At 49.3% G+C, this 27,279-nt stretch overlaps 1 protein-coding gene across 4 annotated transcripts in view; it reads right to left on the bottom strand.

Annotated features, from left to right (window-relative positions):
- LOC135816120 (MYND-type zinc finger-containing chromatin reader Zmynd8-like) overlaps window positions 1-25,935 on the bottom strand; it is a 31,550-nt gene extending 5,615 nt beyond the window's left edge. Inside the window, exons 1-17 of one of the 4 annotated variants that reach the window (XM_065329496.1) lie at window positions 25,696-25,935; window positions 24,235-25,407; window positions 22,607-22,626; window positions 20,789-20,868; window positions 19,432-19,575; window positions 18,844-18,930; window positions 18,261-18,353; window positions 15,500-15,596; window positions 15,065-15,120; window positions 14,341-14,433; window positions 13,381-13,440; window positions 12,884-12,951; window positions 10,712-11,931; window positions 8,921-9,313; window positions 7,571-8,244; window positions 6,744-6,926; window positions 5,255-5,362 (exon numbers count right to left, since the gene is read on the bottom strand). In XM_065329496.1, the coding sequence (XP_065185568.1) occupies window positions 5,255-5,362; window positions 6,744-6,926; window positions 7,571-8,244; window positions 8,921-9,313; window positions 10,712-11,931; window positions 12,884-12,951; window positions 13,381-13,440; window positions 14,341-14,433; window positions 15,065-15,120; window positions 15,500-15,596; window positions 18,261-18,353; window positions 18,844-18,930; window positions 19,432-19,575; window positions 20,789-20,868; window positions 22,607-22,626; window positions 24,235-25,325 (4,467 nt within the window). In that variant the 5' untranslated portion in view covers window positions 25,326-25,407; window positions 25,696-25,935. Of the gene's footprint in view, window positions 1-5,254; window positions 5,363-6,743; window positions 6,927-7,570; window positions 8,245-8,920; window positions 9,314-10,711; window positions 11,932-12,883; window positions 12,952-13,380; window positions 13,441-14,340; window positions 14,434-15,064; window positions 15,121-15,499; window positions 15,597-18,260; window positions 18,354-18,843; window positions 18,931-19,431; window positions 19,576-20,788; window positions 20,869-20,978; window positions 21,107-22,606; window positions 22,627-24,234; window positions 25,408-25,695 lie in introns of those variants that run through there. The other 3 variants (XM_065329497.1, XM_065329498.1, XM_065329499.1) reach the window with 3 other exon arrangements.
- Window positions 25,936-27,279: the final 1,344 nt, after the last annotated feature.

Raw genomic sequence — 27,279 nt, 5'->3', positions numbered from 1 at the left:
GCGGTAAGCAGCATCAACTTGCAGACTGCCATGAGTTCGCGAAGATGTCAGTTGCTGAACGCTGGAGCTTCGTGAAGCCCCTCAACATCTGCATCTGTTGCCTGAGACCGGCTAAGCATCGATCGGCAGAGTGTCGCAACAAGCCCTGCGACATGTGTGGGCGGAAGCACCACAGAATGTTACACTCGGAGAGAAAGCCCAGCGAACAGGCGCCGGTAGTTAAGGCACAAACCGCCGAAGGTGACAAAGCGGGTGCACATTCGTCTGCTGCCGTCAATGTCGGAGCCAGCTGCTTCGCGAGTGACAGTCTCTCCCAGTCTCAGCACGTATCGTTCATGACAGTGCCGGTGACAGTGAAGAATGGTCCTCACGTCGTCGAGGCTACCGCACTGCTAGATTCGGCATCATCCGTCAGCTTCATCAGAGAAGACCTGGCCAAGCAGCTGAGTTACAGCGGAGATGTCGAAACACTGACGACTACCGTACTAGGTGGCAAGACCATCCGAGGTGATCGTGAGAGAGTAGCGGTTACTATCACCCGACAGGGAGGCGACGAAGAGTCTGCATTCTCTGCCTTCGTCCTTCCAACAGTGACTGGTGCCATCAAGCCTGTCGACTGGAACGCGCAGAAACAGAACTGGACGCACCTGAGCGACATCAGGTTCCCAAGGCACCAGCAGCATGCTCAGGTGGACATCCTCATTGGACTCAATGCGGCACAGCTTCACACGTCCCTGGAGGAACGGCATGGCAAGCCTGGTGACCCGCTAGCTCGGTTGACACCACTCGGGTGGGTGTGTTACGGCGCAACTGACAACTCCTATGACCAGCCCGAGATGACATGTGTTGGTGCATCTCTCGTCGGGTCTACGCAGGACCTGAGACTAGATGAACTTGTCAACAGCTTCTGGGAGTTGGAGAAGGTCGGCATGGGTGAGACATACTCAACACCTGATGAGCAACGGGCAGAACAGCTAGTGACCGAGTCGATTCAACACGATGGATCGCGTTTTGAGATGGGCATCCCGTGGAGTGCGACGAGCGGGATTCCGAGCCTCGAGTCCAACGCAAAGCAGGCTGAGCAGCGGCTTCAGTCGTTGGAGCGCTCGCTCGCCAAACGACCGGCTGTGTACGAGGCATACCGGAACGTGCTGTCAACCTACATGACGAAGCACTACATCGAAGAAGTTGAGCCCACCACAGCGGCAGAGGACGGAAGTGATCAATGGTATCTTCCCCACTTCCCAGTCGTGAGAAATGATCGCGTGACCACCAAGGTGAGAGTCGTCTTCGATGCGTCCGTCAACTGGGGAGGTACGTCTATGAACGAGGAGATGTATGCTGGCAGAAAGACACAGAACAATATTGTTCACGTCCTGCTTCGCTTCTGCCTGGAGCCGGTGGCCCTGGTCGGCGATATATCAGAGATGTTTCTGCAGATCCAGCTACGTCAACAAGACCGCAAGTACCACCGCTTCTTGTGGCGGCACGACCCGCAGCACGAGCCGAAGGTGTACCAGTTCAACCGCATCGTCTTTGGTGTAAAAGCGTCACCGTACCTGGCGGGTAGAGCTCTCGAGGAGACCTCCAACAAGTTTGGCCATCTCTACTCAGCTGACGTATCGGCCGCGGTCCACGATGACACTTACGTAGATGACCTACTCCATTCGTGTGCTGATGATGACACAGCCAAGCGTGTGCGCCTCGAGGTGAAGTCACTACTCCATGATGGTGGATTCAACATCCGCAAGTGGCTGTCCAATTCTGCAGCAGTAATGGCCGATGTTCCAGAGGAGGATCGTGTGCCAGGAGCTGTTGCCGAGGTGGGTGATCACAGTCACAGCACGCTGCCATCCACGAAGACTCTAGGTGTCACCTGGAATGCTGAGTCCGACAAGTTCCTCTTCGTCTTCTCCGGCTGCGCAGCTGAGCAGATGACCAAGAGGACAGTCCTGAAGGAGATGTCCACAGTATTCGACCCGCGAGGACAGATCTGCCCGTTCACGATTCGCTCGCGGATGATGTTCCAGCAGCTATGCATCAAAGGGTATGGCTGGGACGATCAACTGGACGAGCATGATGCCAAGGCTTGGACGCAATGGTTCTCGGAGCTACCCTCACTCTCAGCAGTCCAAGTCGACCGGTGTTTCAAGGTGGCCACTCTCGACCCCTCCACTGCTGAGATCCAAGTGCACACGTTCACCGACGCATCTGATGGAGCGTACGCTGCTGCTACGTACATACGGTGCCAGTATCCAGACGGAACGGTGAAGACGACGCTAGCCCTGGCGAAGGCGAGACCATCTCCAATCCGCAAGCTCTCCATCCCAAAGTTGGAGCTGAAGGCAGCGGTCCTCGGCACGAAGCTGAGCCTCGAGGTGGAGAAAGCACTCAACCTGCCAGTCCGAGACCATGTATTCTGGACGGACAGTATGAACGTGCTGTATTGGGTCAGATCTCACAGCCGGAAGTTTCAGACCGACATCGGGAACAAAATCTCCGAGATTCACGCCGCTACCTCTGGAGCTCAATGGCGTCATATCCCGGGCCGACTCAACCCCGCAGACCTGCCAAGTCGTGGATTGACAGCGGAGAAGCTAGCTGACAATGAAGTCTGGTGGTCCGGACCGGAGTTCCTGTCGTCGCCTCCCGATCAGTGGCCAATTCGAGAGATCACTGTGCCATCATACGTCGGTGGAGAGACGAAGCGAGCCCTGGCATCTGCGTTTGTCACAACAGCAGCGGAGCCTGCACAGTCTCGCTTGTCACCAGCCAGGTACTCGTCATGGAAGAGACTTCTTCGCGTGACGTGCTGGTGCCTTCGTTTCCTCCGCAACTGCAAGCAGGCAGCTGGATCAACCAAAGCCAGTGCACCTGCCACATCAGATGGATTGCTGCAACCTCTCCCAGCCAGCAGCACAGAGGGGAGTTGCGACTGCAGCGGCAGTTGTGTTCCAGAACCGGAGCTGTCGGCTGAGGAGATGGTACTTTCAGAGAGGTACTGGTTCTCCGTTTCTCAACGCGAGTCCTATGGGCGCACCATCAGCCGTCTTGAGCGTGGCCAACCACTTGAGAATGGCGATCCGCTGCTGCCACTGAATCCAGAACTGGATACAAGTCAGCATCCTGCAGTGCTGATAGTCGGCGGACGGCTCGATAATGCTAGCACGAAGGTTACGGCATGCACACGCCGGCCCGTGATTCTCCCACCTAAGCACCAGATCACCTCACTCGTCATAGCATCGGAGGATGAGAAGTGTCATCACGAATTCGGAGTCAACTATCTACTCGCAAATCTCCGACAACGCTATTGGATCGTCCGCGGGAAGCAGGCAGTGAAGTCGCATCGACACGGTTGCAACGGCTGCAGACGATGGTGGAACAGGCCAGCATCCCAACTCATGGGACAGCTTCCTGAGCAGCGTGTCGCTATCACTGAACGAGTGTTCTCTGGCGTTGGCGTGGACTACGCCGGGCCGTTCTCGACAAGGCAAGGCCGTGGACGAAGCCGTGCCAAGCGTTATCTCTGCCTATTTACGTGTCTGGAGACACGTGCGTGTCATTTGGAAATGGCTTACGACATGACGGCGCAGGGGTTCTTGATGTGTTTCTCCCGATTCTGTAAGAGGCGAGGCACACCGAAGGATGTCGTCTCTGACAACGGCACCAATTTCGTCGCTACTGAAGCAGAGCTGCGAGACGCCGTGGAAGAGCTGGAGCACTCTGAAGATGTTGCGGCAGACATGGCGTCAAACAAGATCAACTGGAGATTTAATCCACCAAGCGCGCCACATCACGGAGGTGTGTTCGAGTCTATGATCAAGCTGGCGAAGCGTGCAGTGTACGCCGTTCTCGAAAATGGAGTGTGCAGTGATGAAGAGCTTGCGACCGCATTCGTTCATGCGGAGGCTATGCTGAACGCCCGACCTCTTACGAGTATCAGTGACGATGCCGAGGATCTAGAGCCGCTAACGCCACTGCACTTCCTCGTGGGTCATCGCGATATCCACCACGCCATCGATCATCTGGAGCCTGACGGACAGCCTGATCCACATGACAGGTGGAGAGTTGTACAGCGCCTAACTCAAGACGTCTGGCGAAGGTTGGTGAAGGAGGTGGTTCCAACGTTGAACGTCCGGCAGAAGTGGCAGCAGAAGAAACGCAACATCAAGGTGGGCGATGTCGTCATCTGTGTTGACGCACACACCCCTAGAAGTACCTGGCCACTCGGTCGAGTGGTTGCTGTATACCCGGCTGAGGACGGTTGTGTACGCGTAGTGGACGTCAAGATCCGCAAGCGGGTGTACCGACGTGCTATCAATGTCCTGATTCCACTCGAGAGTGAGCAGTGAACTGTTAGCAGTAGTGAACAGTTTCGCTCCGTGTGAACTGCTAGCAGCAACGAACAGTATTGTACAGCAAAGTGACATGTTCTTAGGGAACATTGATATGGTCATGCACCCGACTTGGAGATCATTATCTGCTGTTTTTCTCATCATCTTAAAATTCAAAATTGTTCTTAGGTGACAGTCCAATTCTCCGGCGTTGGCCGTTCCACTCAAGTTTGGTGCAGCGTTCAATCCATGCTATACATGTAGTGTGATCTCTTCTGTTTACGTTAGCTTGCTCTCATCCGTCAACCATAGTTCTGCCTTATTCGAGCAAAGAGGGGAGAAATGTATGATTTATGTGTCTGTTTTCACTACAATCATTCTCTAGTTCTGTAGGTCATGTATGGTATCACTCATGCGTGAAATCATGTGATCATCAACCCTGTTTTTCCCGGGCTTGTGCTCCTGTGCACGAGACGTATGCTTCAGATGTATGGCCTTTTTCCCGCTGCACGGCATCTCACGTGCAGAGTTTTTCCGCGTGCAGTGCTCTAGCAGCTTTGGTTTTTTTGTTTTGCTTTCTCCTTGTCTTGAAAAGAGTTCATGGTGAACAGTGGTTGAATCCAATTCTAAGTTTCTTCTCAGTTTTAGCAGTGTCTTATGTTTGATATTCTTAGTGCATACAGTCTTCCAGAGAAAGAAAACAAACATACACATGCGCTTATATGTGCGGAAGTACGGTACACGCATACATGTAGATTTGCAACAGGTCCAAGTGCATACTGTAACATTTATTAAAAAACCGCTGCTGAAAAGGTTAGGACCGCTTTGTCAAATCTATGAGTGCCAAACACGGAAATGGGTTGGCATGTAAACTTTACACTAGCATTGTTTTAAGGTTGACAAGTAATTAGTTGGCGTACCCATAAACGTTTCTTGCTCTCTTGCACAGCCAGCTGACGCTGCTCCTCGTACTCCAGACGCAGCTTTTCCAGCTCGGCATTATGTAAGTCGATGAGTTCTTCCTCCCGCTGCGGACGCAAGAAAAGCAGCAGCATGAACACCAGATGAGACTCCCAACATCGGCAGTGTGCTAGTATTTACTAGTGAAATACCCCTAACCCAGACGACAGAGTACAGTGCAAACAATGTAGAGCGACTACACATGGTGTATTCAGCTACTGGCTGCCATCAGCAGCAGCAGCGGCAGCAGCAGCAACTGCAGCGGTTGTGTTCTTCTTCCATTGGTGTTCTCGCATTCTGCTGATTGTAATAAAAAAACCTTTGTGCAGGGGAAGCAGTAGTCACGTGCCTCCGCAAGCATTCAACAAAACTACTCGCCATCAGCAGGCGCGTACGCAGGGGGGGGGGGGTTCCTGTTGCCCGGAACCCCCCAAATATTCCAAACGAGCAACGTTTTCAGGCATATTTTGGCAGGGCGCACGATCGATCTGGCAAGAATGCAAAACTTCAACAGATCGTAACTCAGTCAAATCTTGCTCAAATCCAACAATCCAAATATCCAGGTCGAATAGAAAACTCTCAGCTGTCGGTTGAAACAGTTTGCGACGCGCTGCGAGCACTGTCTTTTGAGATAAATCGTTCGTAAGTTGAGCCGCGATCTCGCAATTTCAAAAGCACACAGTGCGACTTGAGTATCGAGAATTTGAGATTTTTCGTCACGCTGACTTGCTCAAAATTGCAGGGGCTTCCCTTGTGATATTTTCAAGAGTACACAGCAAAAAAATCGAAACTCTGCGATGAAGAAAAATGAAATCCTGGAGCTGGACGCGTTTGGGCCTTTGGCCCAGTTTGGGGCATTTTTTCGCACCATCGCTGCACTTTACCGCTAGACATGTAGCATATAGCGCTGGATATGTACATGACTGTACTGTGTCCCGGCTATCATGGTCGACCTCATTCTCTACCTGACCCTGGTACCTTTCCACTTCCGGGAAGCCTAAGATAAGGAAGATTGAGTAAGTAGAACTGACGTTATGATCCAAAGAACACGAAAAATGCATAGTTTTGAAAATTTCCTAGGGCTCTTTAGAAAGGGTTAAAACGAGTCATTGTTCGCGATTCGGTTGGAAACTCCCCTAGAGGTGACCCTGCGTACGCGCCTGATCACTGTGATCAGTGACCATGGCAAGATTAACGAACAATGAGCTCAAAGGTCAATCTAGGGAGTGAGAGAGAGAGAGAGAGAGAGAGAGAGAGAGAGAGAGAGAGAGAGAGAGAGAGAGAGAGAGAGAGAGAGAGAGAGAGAGAGAGAGAGAGAGAGCAAGATGAGACAGAGACAAAGACAGAGACACAGAGAGAGAAATGACGAATAAAAAAATAAGGCGAGACAGAGATAAAGATATATAGCTACATGTAGATAGATCGGCAATACAGGGCGGGAATACACACCTTCTTGACTGCTTCATCTAAAGCAACTGCTGTATCAGGCGTGTCAGGCGTGTCACTGGCAGAAGCAGCTGGTGTTGAATTTGTTATGCACGAGAATAGATTTGGAAGATCGATATTAACCTTGAGCTGCTGTGCCAGCTGCTGACACGATTGATGCAAAGAAACAGCTATGCTTTCCACAAACTACAGAGAGACAACAAGAACAAAAAAAGCAGAATGGCAAAGTATGGCCCTGGTACATGTTCTACATTTTCAAGTGCTATAGAACTTGTTAGTACACCTGCATGTTCTGTGTGTTCTGTGTGTGTGTGTGTGCGTGTGTGTGTGCGCGCGCGCGCGCGCGCGCGTGTGTGTGTGTGTGTGTGTGTGCGTGTGTGTGTGTCCTCTACGTTGTACTGTCTGTACACATGTCCGACCTGTCAATGTCATCATGGTCATGCAAGCGTGAGTTCTGCTAATCCTTATCACAACGCGAATTTCGTCACTGAGTTTGTCCTATATTGGAGTGCGAACATCAATGCAAAATTCATCTTGCCAAACCTCCGTATTGATTGTCTGATGTGACGCACCTGCTTCATCTATAGCGGACACTAGCAAGAGGAGTTCCAGCGCAATTTGTGGCACGCATGCGCACACACGTATCAGCACATAGTTATAATACATGCAGCAGTCAAATACTACCCGCAAGCCTCCTCCTCCTCCCCCCCCCCCCCCCCCCTCCAGCACATAACTTACATACAGCCTCCCCCCCCCTCACCACCACCTACGCAGTACACACATACAGCCCCCTACCCTGACTAGCACATACAAACACGCTAACATCCTACCTCCTTTACAGCAGCTTGCTGCCCAACGCATCCATCACAGCTAGCTGTAGGCGGCCCGTTGTTAGTGACAGGTGCCTGTGCTGCCAGAGCAGTTGCAATCATCGGATTCGCCACGGCAGCGACATGGCTCCGGGACAAGGGTAAAATGGCTGGTACAACGGCTGCCGCTGCCACCATATCTGCTGACATACTCGGTGCAAACCTAACACCTTCCATGGGCGTTCTCTGAACGCCAACCACAGTTGTAGCATCAGCGGAACCTATGCTCGAAATGGGCGCGGGATTTCTTGTTGTCTGACACACTAGAGGACTGACACGACCGGAAAGTATACGAGGCAAAGGATGGAGATGAGAGGGAGATGCAATCGGCCGATCTGCCGGCGACGACAGGTCTATGGGTGACGTGGCTGAGCCGGGCACAGTGGCCATGGACGTGCCAGACGCAGAACCGACAGCCGTGCCAGCACCGTTAAACGCGTGATTTGCCGTGCTGCGTGCGTGCACCGCGTCGGACGGCGTGTACGCAGGACGGGCAGAGAACGGCGCGGATGAAGCTGCTGCCGCTGCTGCTAACGGGAGACCTGTCGTAAGCAGAGCCTGGCTGGAAATGCCGGCAGCATGCGTAGGTGTGCGTGTGTTCACTTCTGCTACTGCTTCTAGCTTTGGTGACGATCCTACAGGAACATAGAATAGAGCAGCAACAAGGGGCAGAGACGTTTGGAAAGGTCAAGTTTCATTAAAGAGCATGCAATCAAACACCAGCGGGGACTACAGTAGTACAATGTCAAAACAGTGACACATTTCGCATATACCGAATGCGCTCGAATAGGGCTTGAAAGTGATGACGTCAAAAACGGCCAGGGAGTACTAAGTTGACATCAGATTTCTATTTAGGATCCACTAAGGTGTGACTTTGCTATTGCCTCAGTATGTGGGTGCATAGCAACCCACTCATGTCGTATGCAGGGATGACTTTTACTTCGCCACCAGTTGAAACCCCGCCCCCAGTAGCCAAATCAGTCAGTTTCACTGGTTACATCACCTTGCTGTGAGTAAGACGGCTTGAAATGTGCTTGGATCCATACAAAAACTGGATCCAAGTGGATCCAATTTTTGAATTTTTGAAATTGTTGCTATGCTGTGACGTAGCACTTTCAAGCCCTATACAAGCCCAAGGCCCAAGCCCTATACAAGGTGCTAGTTATGTCACTGCTCTGACTGCCAAAGTGCCGGCCATAAGGACTTGCTGCCGCGATAATGACCATTGTATTCTACTTGAAAAGTAATGGCACGAAAAGCCTAGTCCAAACTATAATGGCTTCTGTGCTGAGTGTGCTACATGGAACTTACCAGTAGCTTGTACCGACATAGCTACTGCAGCAGCAGCAGCAGCAGCAACGGCAGGCTGTCTCTCAGCTGTTGTCGTGGCAGCAGCTGTTGTTGCTCCAGCCGTACTCTGAGCAGCTGGAGTTGCTACTGCACCATAGGAAGAAGTACTGATAGAGAAGCCTACGCTTGTGGAAGTACTCGCGCTGCCCGTGCTGCTGCCGCTTATCGTCGCCGTCGTCACTGGTGTCGTATCGCTACTAGCTGCTGCATCAAAGCTTAGTGATCTTGCAAGGCTTGTTACCGCTGCCAATACAGCAGTGTTAGCAGTGGCTGCAGTAGCGACATGGGCGTGCTGCATACTGTCAGTGCTGGCTTGGCTGGTGTTCTGCTGCTCTGCAGTGTCCATTGCTTCCTCTACATAACACATGTCGCACACACAGGTGAAGAAAGTTGGTGAGCGGATTCCGAACACGATCAATACAAAAGCATGCACACATGTGCATCCATGCACGCACGCACCCCCAGACAGACAAACGCACCCATACACCCCCAGACAGACACACACACAAATGACCAGGCACAGGCGATTTTCTTGGACAGCGGTACAACACAAACCAGCTAACGCCATTTTCGCGAAATGAACAATTAGATCACACGCATGAGTTAAACTGCATGTTGCGACTACAGTGTAGAGATCAGAGAGCAGCAATCCACCAACACTGTAGGGGTGTACATGTAATGCGCTCGCCACCAATACTACAATACGGCCTCTCTTATCAAGGCGCCTAGCAACCCAACATGCCTGCGTCTCGCAACCACTGATAACTCCAAAACAAAAGCTACAACTACAGTGGACTAGATCACTCTCCTCAGCGTGGCGACATGAAACATGATCAATACTTGAAGTACAGTAAAATCGGTCAAGGCGACCACTCGGATAAGGCGACCACCTGTCCTAGAAGACCACTGCAACCAGGACCAAGGGATGCTATTTCCAGTCAATTGACCCTGGCCTGGGTAAGGCGACCACCTGGTGACAGAGACCACATTTTGAAGGTCCCTTGAGCGGTCATGCTAGACAGGTTTCACTGTACCATTCTCAAGCACATATAACAAGTTACAGCGGAAGCTGAGGGCTATCAAGTAGCTCAACTTAATTCCACGGAAAGGAATACGTTTTCAAGATTCAACCGGAGGTTCTGAGGTTCTGACTACAAGGTACTGTAAGAAAATGTAAATATAACGAGAGGAAGTAAATCCAACGTTTTAATGAGTGACATTTCTTCGTTATAAATAGTTCTGCTGAGGAAGTAATGCCTCATATGTGTTGTGTGCGGATAAGCCCGAAGATTGCAATATCGTTAACGTATTTTCTCGTTAACCTACGAATTCTGGACGATTGTTTAATTTGCGACCCGTTATAATAACATGCCTTACAGTACCAGGTCGAAGTGGTGTCTGGACAGGAGAAGAGCTTCTACTGTACGCCCAGAAAGCAAATGTCAAAATAAGCTGCTTTTAGCTAGATGAAGACGGCAGTTTGGCAGCGAGCGGGCCGACGGCGTCTTAAAATACATGGCTGGTGTCTCATAAGCACTAGTCTCAAGATCAACAGTTACCGCAGTGTCTTGTATAGAAGCCTGTCTTGAATAGAAGCCTGATTTTCAAGATATACTGTCGGCACATACGCCTGGTTTTAGTGTTGACATACATAAAAAATACCTGTCTCGTATAGAAGCCTGCACAATATCCCTAAGAAAGTCATAGAAGCCGCGGCTTATATACACGACTTTACGGTATTTAGTTACTAACCTGTGCCATCAACAGTGGTGGTAGGGGAGAGGTGCAGTAACACGGTCGGCACAGCATCATCGCCATCATCAGTACAATCAGCAGAAGGTGTGCTACTAGCAGAGCTGGCGGTCGGAGCAAGGCAGTCGTCCGGCGCAAGTTCCGTCACGCTGGGCAGCACATCCATGGCAGCCAGAGCGGGAATGTCCTTACGCCGCTTGGCCTGCGACATGGGACTATCGCAGGCAGCAGTAGCACTGGCACCTGGTGTGGCCACATAGGCACCTGCCTTGGACGCGGTGCTGGCATCTCCACGGGGAGGTGTAACCTGCTCTAATGCTGAGCGACCGCGCTTCAAACCCGATCGTGTAGAATGCGGAGAGCCGCCCTTTCCACCTTTGGACTGCTCTGGTGAGGAGGTGTTAGATGCTGGTGAGCAAGGAGCAGAGAGATCTGAGACAACCAGGACTACGTCTTCAACACGATCATCGGCATTCTCATAGTTGAACAGCCACTGGCCACTATCTTCCGCAAACTCATCGTCTTCACCTTCAGACTCAGAAAACACAGCCTGCTCGGGTGTTGTCCGTCCTGCCTTGCCACTGCTGACGCTATGGCGGTAAGCCGGTGCTGATGTGTCTAACTCCTGTGTCGATGCCGGCTTTTCTGCTACTGCTGCTGCTGAGCCAGACTTTGTTGTTGTTGCTGCTGCGGACACTGCGGTCTCTGCACTACCTGAATGCTCGGCAGCCATTGCACCCACACTGGTTGCCATTACCGCAGGTTCTACAGCTGATGGGAGTTTCGATGTAGTTGATGGTGGTGCTGGCTTGCTAGAGACTGAACCACTCGTAGTGTGTTTCTTTGCCTCGCTTGGTATAGGGGTCTTGCTTCGCTGGCTCACAGCAGCACTACTAGAAGTAGCAGCAGTTGCTGTTGTAGGTAACGGAGAGGAAGAGCGGGAAGAAGCGCGTGGCCGCACCTCAACAGGAGAAACAGACCTACTATTCGGACCACTGGAGTCAGCATCTTGACTGGACGGTGAGAGTAATAGTGCCGCTGCAGGTAGTGCTGACAACAGCTTCTGCACTTCTGGAAGAGCAGTGCCTTCTAGTTCACTATACGTCTGAACTTCTTCAAGTGCTTGTCGCCAGAAATTCACATGACTACCAGTTGCAGCTGATGGGCCTACTCCCGGTTCTTTGGTGATTGGCTTTGTGTTCTTAACCAGCGTAGAATAACTATAGCAAGTAAAGACAGACAGAAACACACAGGCGCACACACACACAGGCACCCCCGCACGTATACACAGGCACAGACACACACACTTTTTTTTAAACCTTGTGACGCCCAATGCCAGAGGCGATGATGGTGATGCTACAGCAGAAGCCATACCAACTTGTACTGGGATTGCACCATTCAACAGCTTGCAAGGCTGAAGAATTGACCACCACTATTCTGCCTGGTCTACACCACACAGCTTTGAAGTGGCTTTTCTGGCCAGTGAACCCCTACTTTTTGGTCTTGTTCATTTTTCCCGAACACACATCACACCACATACTCCGGCATGCACTGGCTGTTGGTAACCACCCAGGAGAATGAAAGAAAAGACAGGAGCAGTCTGACACACACACACACACAGACGGGTCAGTCAAGTGAATACAGTCGTCCCTCTCTAATCCGGCACCTTTTGCAACGGCATTTTCTGCTGGATAAACAAGGGTGCTGGATTATCAAATCCTGCCCTCCAACCCGGACCACATGTTTAATATCATACATGTTTGTGTCGTACGTCAAAAAGTAGGGATTTTCTGTGTCAAACCAAGTACTTTATGGAATGCATGTCTATAACATAGTAAACGATCATACTCTTGGGAATATCTTATGCACTAGCATAGGATATTCCCAAGTGTATGTTACATGTGTTGTGTATGTTACAATGGTCCCTGGCCGTATGCGATGTACAACTGCTGGATTAGAAAATCGAATTATGTGCAGTTTGAGTTATTGGTTGCAGAAAATCGCTGCTGGAGGCGGAATTCAAGTGCCGGATTAAAGCGTAGAAAATGAACTGAAAAAAATCCGTTTTGCCAGAAAGTGTGCTGGTTTGCAAGGGCGCTGGATAAACAAGTGCCGGATTAGAGAGGGACGACTGTATAGTGATCACGACCGCTACGCTCCCTTAGTACTTACTGGCTGTGATCGCCGAAGAACATGAGTTCGTATTTTTCACCTTCACGGGACTTGAACGTATTCATCACCTACACACCGCCAGCAGCAGCAGCAGCAGCAGCAGGGCAGAAAGTGAAGAATACCAAAACCATCAGTGGTCAACTGCCTCAGCCAAAACCTGTTATACCGTCTACAACTGTGAGAAGCAACTTTACAGTATTTATATGAAAACACCGGGTGATTTTCCCAGGATGAAAACACCGGGTGATTTTCCCAGGATGAAAACACCGGGTGATTTCCCCAGGATGAAAACACCGGGTGATTTTCCCAGGATATCCAGCATGTTGATCAGGTGTGTCAGGTAAACTGCTCAGAGGTGTGCTAACCCAGGCCAGGGTTCTAGCCACAGGAGGGTAGGCAGCACCCCCTCCTGTGAAATGTGCCCCCCCCCCCCCACACACTATTTTGACCGCCTACTAGTAGGTTGACATTGCAGCCGGGGCCTTGCAATAGCATACCTTTGCTGGCCAAATCGGGTATCCACGCAGCTTTGCCCAGACTAGCTTGTGACCCTTAGTCTGCAGCAGGCACAGAGATACACAACACACATACATTGCAATGGGGATGTGTGTGTGGGAGAAGTGCGTATCGTGAGCAGATTTCTGTAGTATACTAGTAGAGTGGCACAACTGCATGGACAGCCACAGGTCAGATGTGAAGTAGCAATATCACAAAGCACGACAATGTCTACATGAGTGAGCATCGAACTAAGAGCACAGTAAAACCAAGAGCAGATGACCCCAAGAGTGTGCAACTCCAGCTATGGGGTCTGCGACGGCAGAACTTCACATCACGTGATGAACCCGTACACATTATTTGCACTCTGTGCATGATTGATACAGGGTTGTACGAAACCCAGCTTTGGGTACAACTCTCTTGTGATCACTTTGCACTGTTTTCCAGTGTAACCTTTTGAAACGTGTCACGCGATGTGAAGTTCTGCCGTCGCAGCACTGCATAGAGGTTGTGCAGGCAGTTGCACACTCTTGGGGTTATGTACTCTTGGTAAAACCTGTAACTAACGACCACCCCTTGGTGCCAGAAAAAGCGGTCTTTAGTGGCAGGTGGTCTTTAGTAAGAGGTTTGTATTGTGAGACAGTCCGTCCGTGCCTGACTCAGTGGTCGGTAGTACCAGGCTGGGCGCTAGTCATGGTGGTCGTTAGTTACAGGTTTTATTACACACGAACATCCACGAGAAACATAGAAAAACTTTTTTAATAGTGTATACGCAACTAATATTATACATGTAACATCTTCCAGTTCCGTTTTTCCCTCACAGCGAGGATGGTGCTGATGATGAGAAATTGATTTTACAATCCATGCATACTAAGTGTTGTTCCTCTGTCGCAATGGCATGCTTTCATGTACTCTTCACGTCACAAGTTTGTACAACGTCTATTGTGAGCAGTGTTGCTTACACAATTCGGATTGGGCGTGCAGTAGCTACGCGCAGACGAATTCAACTTTGTCATGTGTGCAAAGCACGGTGGGCATAACTCCAGCAGGACCACCTGAACATTCGAGACAGGCAGGCAGGCAGGTAACCATACACATAGACATACACATACACATAGACATACATAGGCACAGCCATCCACACACACCAGTAGAGCAACACACAATGGAAGCTGTGCTCAGTCGCACAGGTGTTGTGTGGAGCTTCGGCGAGAACGGGCGCTTGCCAGTAACGGGCGCCTTCTAGCCCCTTCTGCCTGGCACCGGTACTGAAACCGCATCCCGTGAGCAGCAATGTTCAGTGCATGGCTCTGTGACCGTACCACTTGGGCTGCGCAGCCTGCACAGTTCCAGTATTCTTTGGCTGGGATACCAGGTGCCATACATGTATATATCCATATATTAAATCATGGTATTTATTTTTCATTGCTATCAGGTTCGGCCTCATTTTCTCTGTGCTGTGCTGATGAGTCCACAAAGGACGAAACAGTTCTGTCCACAGATTGAGTATAATCATGGTAAGTACTAGTAGACACCGCAACCCCACTAAATCACTGCAAGCACAGACACAGATGTACCATGTAGATGTAGCACGTGATGGCAGACATGTCATATGCGCAGCAGGCACACAGTACATTCGGGAACGGGTGCTCTATGCCGCAGAACGTGCCTTCAACGAACACCCACCTGATCACGGCAAAAGCGCACCATGTTGCGCGCCATTGTGGTGAGCTTGTGGCCCTCTGGATGAACAGGCAACACAAACGGGGAAACCAGATATAACATCAATTGTTGAATAATTAACTGACATCCATGCAGGCTATATCAAACACCACAGTAATATACCAGCATGTTCTAGGTTCGACCTGGTTCCATAGCTCAGATGGTTGGAGCACTGCTCATGACAAGCAAAGTCCCAGCTTTGAGTCCTTGTGGGGTTGGCGTTTTTTTCTCTTTTCAGGCAGTTCACTTCCCCGACTGATCTGATCCTTTGAATGGCCATGCATGAAAGTACTTCTCAGTTTTCATTACATACACGGATCGAACACACTGTCAGTGCGAACTTCATCTCCCCTTTCCAGCCCCCCCCCCCCCAGGAACCTATGAAAGCTGCACCCTTACCTCCATTGTAGATAATGCAGTTGTGGATTATCCACTTTGTTTCTTGCAAAAATTCGCGCGGGTTTTGAAACACTGCCCCGGACAGGCTTCGCAATTTCTGTACAAAAACAACAAAAGGCAGAAACCCAACCACCGTTTAAAGCAGCTACTGGAACTCTCGTCGTTGGGTATTAAAACCACTTTCAAATAGAAGCCCACAAAATAGCGTATTGTAGCTAGGGCTGAAACAATTATACCGATAACTCGCATATCGATCGTTAAGAGTGGAATCGATAATCGTTAGTGTTCAAAACGAGTGCTAACGATGTTTATGCATGTACAGTCAGACCTCGCATAACCGCACACATCCGTTTTCCACAAAAATATCCGGATAGGCGAGGGAACCGGATAATTGAACACACATACTGTATGTATGCATGGCAAATGCTGTAAATCGGTAACCAACGGTCTTCTTCCGGATGGCGAGGGATCCGGATAAAAGAGGACCGGATAAGCGAGGTCTGACTGTATATCAGTGACAGTATTCTAGCCCTTGCACTCCATCCGATTGCGAATACGAGTACAATCATGTACTTTCAAGCGCGGTAAAAATGACTTGTGGCTTTGAAAGAGATCGGGAGAGAAGACTTTGTCTTTTCAGTTCATTTGTGGGAAAGGTCAGAGCAGTTGCCGGAGGGTGATGACAAAATTCTTCGCTCTAGAAACAACGTGAAATCCTCTAGCTCATGTTGATAAACCAGCCAGATGTCTACAGATGTCAACAGTGCGGAGCCACAAATTTCTAACGTAAAGGTATCGCCGAATATCTTCATAAACTGGTGTTCGAGGTACACGGGTAGAGCCGACAAGAATCGATAAAACCAATATATCGATCATTATTGATATTGGTTGATTGTTAAGAGATATTGAATGATCGTTTCAGCCCTAATTGTAGCCGAAATTATTGATCGTGGCCATGCACAATATATAGCCGGGCTTCAAAACAAGCCGAGCAGGGAGTAACGTGGTGGCCGTGGTCGGTGATTCAGCTTCTACAGAAATCCCCCACTACCCTCAGGATCTGCCACCTCAGCTTCTACAGAAATGCCCACACCACCCTCAGGATCTGCCACCTTAGCTTCTACAGCTCCTAATGCTACCGAAAGGAAGAGGCCCAACCTACACAAATGCCGTGCTTCTCACTGTGAGGATTTACAACCTCTCCCGAAGCTCAAGTTGCCATCTCCCAGGCCTACAACGCTATTCCAAACCGTCATCATTGCGGATGGAGAAGAAAAAGGTGTTCAAGCAAAGTACAGCAAGACTGGACACGACAATCATGGTGTGCCTGGGAAACGATTGAGAAGATCGATGCGCAGGACGACGGTAGCAATACACTTTGCTCCTTCAACAACCACACCATGTCGCTAAAACGTTCAAGAGATGAAGAAGATGATGATGATGATGATGATGATGAGTATGAGCGCTTCGTCCGAGTACAACTCTTGAACTGGTATTATTTGCCATTGCGAATGATATATCAAATGCAAGTTATCAATAGCAGTTCATCACTTGAATGATTAACCCTTTCAGGGTTCAGGGTCACAGTTCATTTACTGAAAGCTCATAATTTTGCAGTAATTTTGAGTGTCATTTTCAATTCTTATTTCATCCTTAATTTTTCATACGTGAAGTGATGCACTGCTATTGATATCCTGGTGTGTTCTAAGGCTATGGAAGTGAGGTAGATAGGGAGGTAGAGGAACGAGCAGACATGGAGAAGGAGACCCGCATCGCACCACTCTCAGACACATGGTAAGACGATCGAATTGTTTTGAAATGCCAGTTCACTCAGAGTCAACACGATAATAATTTTGAAAACACTGGACATACCACTCCACTATACAGTTCACATACACACACACACACACACACACACACACACACACACACACACACACACACACACACACACACACACACACACACACACAATAATACCCCATTTGGGGGGGGGGGGGCAGGACATACATGTAATACCCCATTTTTGGGGGCAGGGCATGTACCTACAACAGAACGCTCCCCTTGCTCACTACTTCTGCCACCTCAGCTTCCACAGAGATTCCCCACTACCCTCAGGATCTGCCACCACAGCTTCTACCGACCGTCACCCCACTATCCTCAGGATCTGCCACCTCAGCTGCTACAGAAATCCCGACACTATCCTCAGGGTCTGCCACCTCAGCTATAACAGGAATCCCCACCACTCTAAGGATCTGCCACATCAGCTTCTCCAGAATCTCCCCACAGCTTCTCCAGACCCCCCCCCCCCCCCCCCCCCTCAGAATCTGCCACCTCAGCTTCTCCAGAAATCCTCACCATCCTCAAGATCTGCCACTGAGAGAGAGAGAGAGAGAGAGAGAGAGAGAGAGAGAGAGAGAGAGAGAGAAAGAGAGAGAGTGTGTGTGTATGTGTGCGCGTGAGTGAGAGAGAGAGAGAGAGAGTGAGAGAGAGAGAGAGAGAGAGAGAGAGAGAGAGAGAGAGAGAGAGAGAGAGTGAGAGAGAGAGAGAGAGAGAGAGAGAGAGAGAGAAGAGAGAGAGAGATAGAAAGATAATCAGATAGATAGATAGATAGATAGAGAGAGAGAGAGAGAGAGAGAGAGAAGAGAGAGAGAAGAGAGAGAGAGAGAGAGAGAGAGAGAGAGAGAGAGAGAGAGAGAGAGAGAGAGAGAGAGAGAGAGAGAGAGAGAGAGAGAGAGGAGAGAGAGAGAGAGAAACTCACCTCCCTGAGTGAATCCAATGAGACAGGGTGAAATATATACTTGGGGTAATCCTTGAATATCTCCACAGACACTGGCATGGTAAAAACATTCGCCTGTGCAACACCAAGATCAACAAATGGGACAGCGTAGAAAGTAACTTATTTGCTGCTGCATGAATTTACATACAGTACACATGAGATGCAGGTCACATGACAGAGTGGAGATGGCAACAATCTATAAAACCTCTTGTACGGGAAAATAACGAAATGAATGCAGTGCTCGAAAAACATGACCAATTGCCTAGTAAAATTAGCCATGTCACATGACCCATGACCATGTGATGTGGCCACAGTATACCATAACCTCTATAGAGGAGTGGGCATGTCCAAGATAAGGAGTAGTAGGCTGGAAAGACAAGACAGTCCTGTAGCAGCTATGTGCAGCTGCACAGTATGACACATCCTGCTTGTATACACACATTACCATCCAAAAAATACTGGAGCTCCACCATACTTTTTCCCCAATCCCCCACGCCTCAACATCAAAGGAAGAAAGACGCAGCCATGCCGTGGGTGTACTGTAAACTAAAAAGCTGGTCCTTACTCCTTGACAGGTCTCCATCTGGTCCAGTATGAAGTAGTACATCTTCTTCACACTATTGTGGTCAACTTTCACCGCACTCTTCACTTCCTATCAGCAGACACAGAAACATTCGCAGAGAATATGCATTAGGGTCCCTCAACTCAAACACTCAAATGCGCTGCCATTGCTGCATACGTCACTTGAAATACTCACTGTGATGATGGGCCAGGCCTGAACACTTGGTAAACATTTCAAGTGAAGTATACAGCAAAGAGAGCGTGTTTTGAGTGTTTGAGTTGAGGGACCCTAATGTGCAAATGGCTGCAGTGGAGTCTGCGAGTACTTAGAAAAGAGAATATATCCAAAGAGAATATACACAAGAGGGGACTGGAAAGTCCAACCATAAGCAGGGTATGACCTAAGCAAGGGTATCTAAAACTGTTTATACGTTGTACAGGCACACACGATCCTGCAAGAGGGAGAGAGAGAGAGAGAGAGAGAGAGAGAGAGAGAGAGAGAGAGAGAGAGAGAGAGAGAGAGAGAGAGAGAGAGAGAGAGAGAGAGAGAGAGAGAGAGAGAGAGAGAGAGAGAGTGAAAGAGAGAGCTCACCCGGCACACAGGGCAGAGCCAGTCACCCTCTGGTTCGGCGGGTAGCTGGGCACACTTCAAGTGGAAAACCCGTGGACAGCCATCACAGCAGATGACCTGACCTTCCTTGTGGCACTGCCAGCAGTAATTGTCATTATCTGCATCCTACATCACAAACATACATGCGTCAATACATGCACGCATGCACCGACCCACGAGTGCGCACACACACAAACACACATATGTATACACACGCACACACACACACACGCGCACACACACACACACACGGTCTACTACTCATTCGGTCAGTGAAGTCTGGATCTAACATTGTTCGTGATTTCAAAACTCCAAATTCACCTGCCTGCGGTTGAATGTGCCTGTGGTGCATGCATGCATGCGTGTGCTGCAAAGGCAGATCTTTTTTGAAAAGTAGAAAAGGGGGACATCCTAGTAACATGTATCATCAAATCACAAGTGCAGTGCATGAAACAAGGCCATGGAGATGTAACTCGGGCGTTAGAACTGTAATTTCACAATTTTTCGGTACTTTCGGCGGATCTGTTTCATACCTAAAATTCCAATACACCGAACAAAAACTAACACACATAATCCAATAGGGAACTGATTCTCTGTACCTAAAATTTCTGTTCACCTAACCTGGCCTCTTGCCCTCATCCCGAAAATATTGAGCACCGAAAATTTCTGAAATTAGAGTACTTTGAAGTGTACACCCCTATTCTAGTACTGGTATGTGTAACGTGGCCTGGAGCACTAACTCCTCTCTCTTCCACTTCCGTGCATGCATGAACATGTGCAGGTCAGTACACTGTCATAGCATCATGAGTATACAGTGCGGGGATGTGTAGATCACTGTACAACGCCATAGGCACAACAGGAGATGGGCAGGACGTAGAACACAGCAGCGTACAGCCACGCTAACCACCACCACCGAGCAGAGCAAGGAAAACAATCACGAGTGCTGGGCCCTGGCCAAACACTGCAGTACAGTGGATCCTGGACTTCTTAGCACATTTACAAGTACAGTGTTTTTCTGAACTATTTCATCACCATCAGACCATCAGTGTCTCTCCTAGCAGAGTCAGAGTGAGATCATCATAAGTCTAGCCACTGACAGAACAGTAGTCTGTTACTGAATGCGACAGGGGAAACCAGTTGAGGCACAGCAGACTTTTGATGAGTACAGTGACAAATATGCACATAGTGTTCACACATATCAGCACATGCATGTACACACATATCGGCACACGCATGTACACACAAACAAATAGAAACATACAGGAACACCCACGCGCACGCGCGCACCCACCCGCCCACACACATGCCCCCACAAACACCCACAACCACACCCACGTACCATTCCCTGGCCAGCGCGCAAGGCAGTCAACCTTACCCCTCCACTAGATGAACCGACTGTCTGAGCTGGTGCACTTGCATCTAGAAATTAGAAAGACAAACAGGCAGGTGTTTATGCAACAGTCGGCACAAAAGTAACCATCTACTTCTATTAAAAATGATTTTGTGCTCCAACAAGTAAATACACATACCGTAAAGTACATAGCAGACTGAGCGGAGGACGTTCAGGTTGGTTGTAACTCTGAGTTTCAAGCCGCTAGGCAATCATCAGACAATAAATACTCGGATCTACCCAACAGTATGCTTATAAACACATTGGGCAACAAGCATAAGAAAATTTAGCGCTAAATCTGGTGGCGTAAGGTATGGGGAGAAAGCTGGCACGGGCCAAGGCGCTAGGACAGTAGGAGAGGCAACAGGCGAGTGGAAGTGCCGTAAAGTTGTGTATAAAAGCTGCGGCTTATGTGACTTTGTTGGGAGAATTTTGCAGGCTTCTACACAACACGGGTATTTCTACGCGAAGCATGAAAAAAGAGAAATAGGTCCAGTTTGGAATTGTCGTAACTCAAAGTTTCATGCCACTGCAATCATCAGACAGCTGATAATAAAAACCAAAAACTAATCAATATGAATAAGATCATGCGTGATATCAAGAGTCCATAAACAAGAGTATGCAACTGTGATCTCTTTTCTATGGGCCAGATGCGCGGCGCGCTGCCTTCATTACATCATTCAGCTGCAGTCCGCGCACTGCAGAAAATCAAACACCGCACTTTCCCTCCAGTTTGAAATGAACTTTCGTACGGAACTGGAGTTCACGCGCCAGAATTCAGAGATTGTGTAGGTACTGGAACGAATCGAGCAAAAACGGATGGGCTCGCGCGAGAAATTGAGAGTTTGAATGCACGCTTTCAGAGCGTGATGAAGGCAAGTTACGTAATGAAGGCAGCGCGCCGCGCACTGACCCATAACCACAGTTGCATACTCTTGTTTATGCACTCTTGATGATACTTGGCGCTTAGATTGACATTGCTCTACGCGATTCACGAATGAAGGCCAGTATCACACAGACGTTGGATGATGTGAGGGATAAGTAATGGCCTTACTAATGGGATAATGTTAGCACTGACGTATGCCGAAACCAGTCATGACTGTGCCGGGCACTGTCCTTGCGCGGCAGCTGCGACTGGCTGCTACTTGTTCTACTATGTCACGCTAGGTGAGAATTTTTTTAATGTAATAGAGAGGTTCTGCAAAACGAAACTGCGTACAAACTTTCGCTCCACGTAATGAAGTGAGAAACTTCGCATGAACTTTTGCAACTTTGGACGCAAAACTTGCAGGGAACGCGAAATGAACTTTCGTGGGAAGTTTCGTGAGACCGGGTCATGGTGTACGTGCATTTGGCGCGTGCAAACTACGAAAATGTGTAAAACACAAAGTTCGCGCGAAAATTCGTACACATTTTCGCAAGGCCTGTCGCGAAACTTTGTTCGAATTTTCGTTTTGCAGAACCTCTCTATTATTTGTTTTCGTGGCGGCATTCTGACACTACTTATAGTTCGCTTCTTTTGTTCAGGCTCTTCAGGTTATTGGCATTGTTCAGTATAGTAAGCTGCAAAGGCACAACCTATGCAGAATCTTATGTAGTAACCCAGCCCAGCTGCTAGCACAACGCAGTTGGCTGAACTCTTGTGTTCATATTCACCCCCCCCCCCCCCCCACCCACGCACCCCCCCAGACCCCCTCCCCCCCCCCACACACCCAGACCCCCCCCCCCCCCCCCAGACACACACACAGCAACGTAAGATACACTTACCAAAATTAGGCCCTCGGTCACTGCGCCATAACCGTGTGTGAAATAGATGTGGTGAGAAAGACGAGCAAAGAAGCACACAACAACAACAACAACAACAACATCAACAACAACAACAACAACAACAACAACAACAACAACAACAACAACAACAACAACAACAACAACAACAACAACAACAACAAGCAGCAAGCAGAAATGCATTGACTGAGACTATGGACATATTCGATTGGTAGGATCCGGATCGAGATCAACCGGATCCACTGGATTCACATCCTTTCAATTCGTCAAATCCAGATTGGGATCCGGTGGAATGGGATCCGGCCAGCCCACCTCGGGGAGCAGGGTTGACCGGATCCAATGGATCCTTTTTCGTTCCACTCGACCATTTATGGCACAACAACTCCACATTTGGCGGGACCAAACCCACGGAAACGCTTTTCCTTGTGCCTTCTACACATCAAGGTGGTCGGCGTCAAGATGCTCGGAATCCATGGAGCTCATTGAAGCCTGGATCGGGGGACAGTACGCAAACCTCATCAAACAAATCAGATGAGGTCTTCTCATTTCGCAGGATTCTTACAACTACCAGCTACAAGTTGACTACAACACGAGCTTTGAGTCGGCGAATCTCGATATCTCCTGTATCCATGATGCTTGCACAATAAAACAGGAACTGAAGAAGATCCGGCGGGGAAGAAGAACAACTTGACAAAGTGCACGTGGAAATGCTGCCCTGACAGTGTTTGCAATGATGTTCAAATTACATAGTGGAATCTGGTCCTAGTATGGAGTCTACAACGTTCACATATCGGAACCCTGCCTGCGGACAGTCACTTGTTCGACTTCAAATTCAGTTTTCAAAAATTGATCGGTACCTTGACAACCCAAGGCAACTTTCAATCGCCATTTTAGTGGTCATCATGAAGACGACTAACCCTGCCAGCCATGGTTCCATTGGATCTGGAGGGATCCGAATGTGATCCAGGAAATGGATCAGGATCCGGATCCTACCAGTCGAACATAGCCGACGTAAGGTCATAAACCGTGGTACAGAATAGCATGGACTGTAGCAGTGGTAGGCGTGCATGCCACATGCTAGCGATTTGCCTCTTAAAAAAGCCAAAACAATGCTTCCTAAGGGTGTGTATTTATTCCTAGATCCTGAAGGTGGGCCTGGCCTGAAAATTTGGATTTTATTAATTGATTATTTTTGGAAGAATTTGTAGCTGAGACCGTTTTTGGGTAGTGGTGTATAACTGTGTGCAACACAATGCTGTCTGCAATTTCCGTGATGCTCCCAAACTGCAAAGAAATCTGCACTGATACAACGCTCCATGGATGGTATTTCTGACCAACCAAGATGTTGCCAAACAAACATTGAGCTACTAGTACACCGAAATCCCAAATCCTGGTGGTGCTTTCGGACCAGGCAGGTACATTTGCTCACACACACCCAATGTCCACTTCAAGTTACCAATCCGAATCACAACTACATGTACGCACAGAAGTAACAGCGCTACACACCCCACAGCAACAGCAACAGCAACAGCAGCAGCAGCAGCAGTAGCAGCAGTAGCAGCAGCAGTAGCAACAGCAGGACACAGACATACGTTCAGTAAATCACCTACCCGTGTGGATACTGTACAGGATCGCTGTAGCGCTGTTTCCAAGTTGTCTTGTTTGAGCGACTGGATCGACGTACCTCTCCGCCATCACCAGCGTCAGGTCCAGCACCAGGATTACCAGCAGCTACTGCTTTGCTTGAAGAGCTGTTACGCCTTGATGCTGGCTTCATGCTGCTGGGTGTGGGTGATGGCGACAACTCTCTACCAGATTGGCTTGTCTGCCTCTTCCTTGCAACTGTACAAGCAGAGTTATCACTATTCTCAAGAGCACTGCTTACACTTCTTTCACCATGTGCATCAGACAAGTTGACTGCATTTGAAGTGTCTTTCCTAGCAAACGACGCCTCCACCTCTTTGTCATTGCAACTGTCGCTAGCACTGGTGATGGCTTCAAGATGTAATGCGTCCGTGCAAGAGTCGCTCACATCCATCCTGACTTCGCTTGTCACTGAACTGGTGGCCAGTGCACTAGCTTCATGCAGCTCACCTCGATCTTCAGCTGTTAGAATTACTGTGCTAATGGAGGCTGTGGAAGGTGAGCTTTTGACCGAGTTGGTGACAGCGGAAGTACTATTATCGGACTGCGGGTCACCAAGACCTTTCGTCTTGCTTGTAACTTCAGTATCTACATCAGCTGTTTCTTTCTTGGGTGAGACAGCTGTCACGGTCAGTTGCACTGCTGAATCAACGGTTTTATCAGAACCCTTAGAAGGCTGTTTACTGGTCGCAATCTCAGAGGCTCTTTTTCCAGCAGGGCTGCCTTCAAAAGTTGGATGAGAAACAGATGTTGGAGACTTGGGATTCGTTTTATTCGGTGTTCCTTTTCGATTTGGTGACTTTGAATTCTCGCGCGGGTGTCTTCCCAATGACCTAGGAGATAAATCTCCCCGTGACACTCGACTGGATGGAGGAAGTCCTGGAGAAAGCCTCCCAGAAGATGTCCTGCTCGAGTGGCCGGGCTTTCCCGTCGCTACTGATCTTAGACCTGGTCTTGCCGGTGATGCTACTGTTTGACGTGTAACGCGCCCGTCGCCTCTCTCAGATTGCACGCCGTTGCTGGGTTCAAGCAATGTTTCCCTGTGCCGCTTCATCATGCACGGCCTCCTGGCGTCACCGCTGACCGATCACAGCATGCAATCCCAGAGTCCACGGCGGATATACTTGCACCTGCACAGTCTGTAAGCATAGTGATAAACATATCGGGCCAAAGACAATGCGAGACGGACAGGTTACGCAAAGAAAATTTAAATCAGCTGCTTAGTCTGCTGGTGTGCCAAATTAGGAAAGATGTGTTCTTCAGTATTGATTCAATGCTGTCTGAGAATGGACACTTTTACAACATTTGCAGTATCATTATTATTGTTTTGTGTGTGTGTGTGCATTTGTCAGAAAACAGCTTCCCTCAATAACCTACTCAATTCGATACGTCATTCACCCATCACTTTTGAACAACATTGGCCTCACCTCTCCGGCGAGTGGACGGTGGGTTCTCGTCCTCAAAACAATCGCTCAGCAGCTCACGTCCTGAAGACCTCAGCAACTCACGACGTTGTTTCACTCAAAATCAAGCATAATCATTCATCAGAGGCAAGATCACACACATCACAGACACAGGCGCACATGCACAAGCGCTGGCGATCACAGCAGCATTTTTGTACTCTTCCAGCTTCCTACAAAGAAATCCGCGCGAAAACGGAGACCGGGTAGATACAAGACTGCTCTGGATGGCACTCACATGGCCGATATGGCTAGTGACCTGCCACCTGGTCACTATGCAAATGCATGGTGCGTGCCGCAGGGACCGTGGTTGGTTCCCCGCATGCATGGTCGGCGGGGATTCTACGCGCGCTGCTGAATCTACATGAGCCACACCCGGTACGGGACCCGAGGTCTATGCGCGAGTGTGAGGTGGCCTGAGCTATTCCGGAATCTTGGCCTCCAAGTCCAAGTCTTTGTAGCCTAGCCTCATTTTGAGTCCTCAGAATTCAGTCAGAAAACAAAAGCCTCCTCCGTAGACAAACTGTAAACTCGGGCCTCAAAACTCAAACTCTGCAGCCTCTTCAAAAAGACCAAAGCGTTTTCACCGGACCAAAGCCCCCCCCCCCCCCCAGGGAAGAAGGACCACTGGGCACTGGGCACTTTCGCAGAACCTAAGCCTACGGCCTCTGTAATAAGCTGCACTGAATACAGTAGTCCACACACAGTGTGATCATCAAATACAGTAGTCCACACACAGTGGGATCATCAGCAATTGCCTGACGGCCGTAACTGCGCAAGCAAAGCATGAAGCTCTGTCGGCGGAGTCACGGTTTCCTGTACTGTTGTATTTGTGCCTTTGCTGCATGCCACACTCTCCGTCTCTTGCAGTCTTGAACGGACACCCGGGATTAGAGTCCCGCTCAGCCAGGTCCATATGGGCTTACAAAAAGCCAGTTCGACACAACTCAAGTGTACTCGTCACTGAGTCAGGGTTCTCACCAAAGCGACATAGCGGGGCGCTGCACCCTCCTTCACCTTTTGACCCCCCCCTAGGGGTGTGCGGATAATGCTCGAAAATGTGGCAGATTCTGGTCGAAAAGCAGTGAAATTGGCAGAACCATACAAACCTTATGGCGGGCAATTCCTCGAATTCTGCTCCATTTCTTTATCCACATGCCAAACATGCATGAAACTTACCAGAAAAAGTACCGAATTCTGCCAATTGTTCTGCCGGCATTATCCGCATATGCCTACCCCCCCCCCCCTTCAAAATGAGTGTGCCACCCTTCAGAGCGCTAGCGCCACCCTCAGTTTACAGGGGCGTCGGACACGGTACGGTCACTACGGTATTGACCGTACCACTTTTTGCCCCAGGTACCCCGTGAATCAATAAAATACACTGATCTAGACTCTAAATTTCCAAAATTTTCCGCTCCCCCATCCCTCCCCCGCGAGTAAACTATACTTCAGATGACTGACCGTACCACCCTAAAATACCTTCCAAAGCCCCTGGACCCTGGTTTATAGACCTTATTCGATAACGTGATTTTTGGACTCGCCTCCAGGGAT

This window comes from Sycon ciliatum, chromosome 4 (genome assembly GCF_964019385.1).
Source record: "Sycon ciliatum chromosome 4, ocSycCili1.1, whole genome shotgun sequence".
In the NCBI taxonomy this organism is placed as follows: domain Eukaryota; kingdom Metazoa; phylum Porifera; class Calcarea; order Leucosolenida; family Sycettidae; genus Sycon; species Sycon ciliatum.
This window is presented reverse-complemented; position numbering and strand designations above follow the sequence as displayed.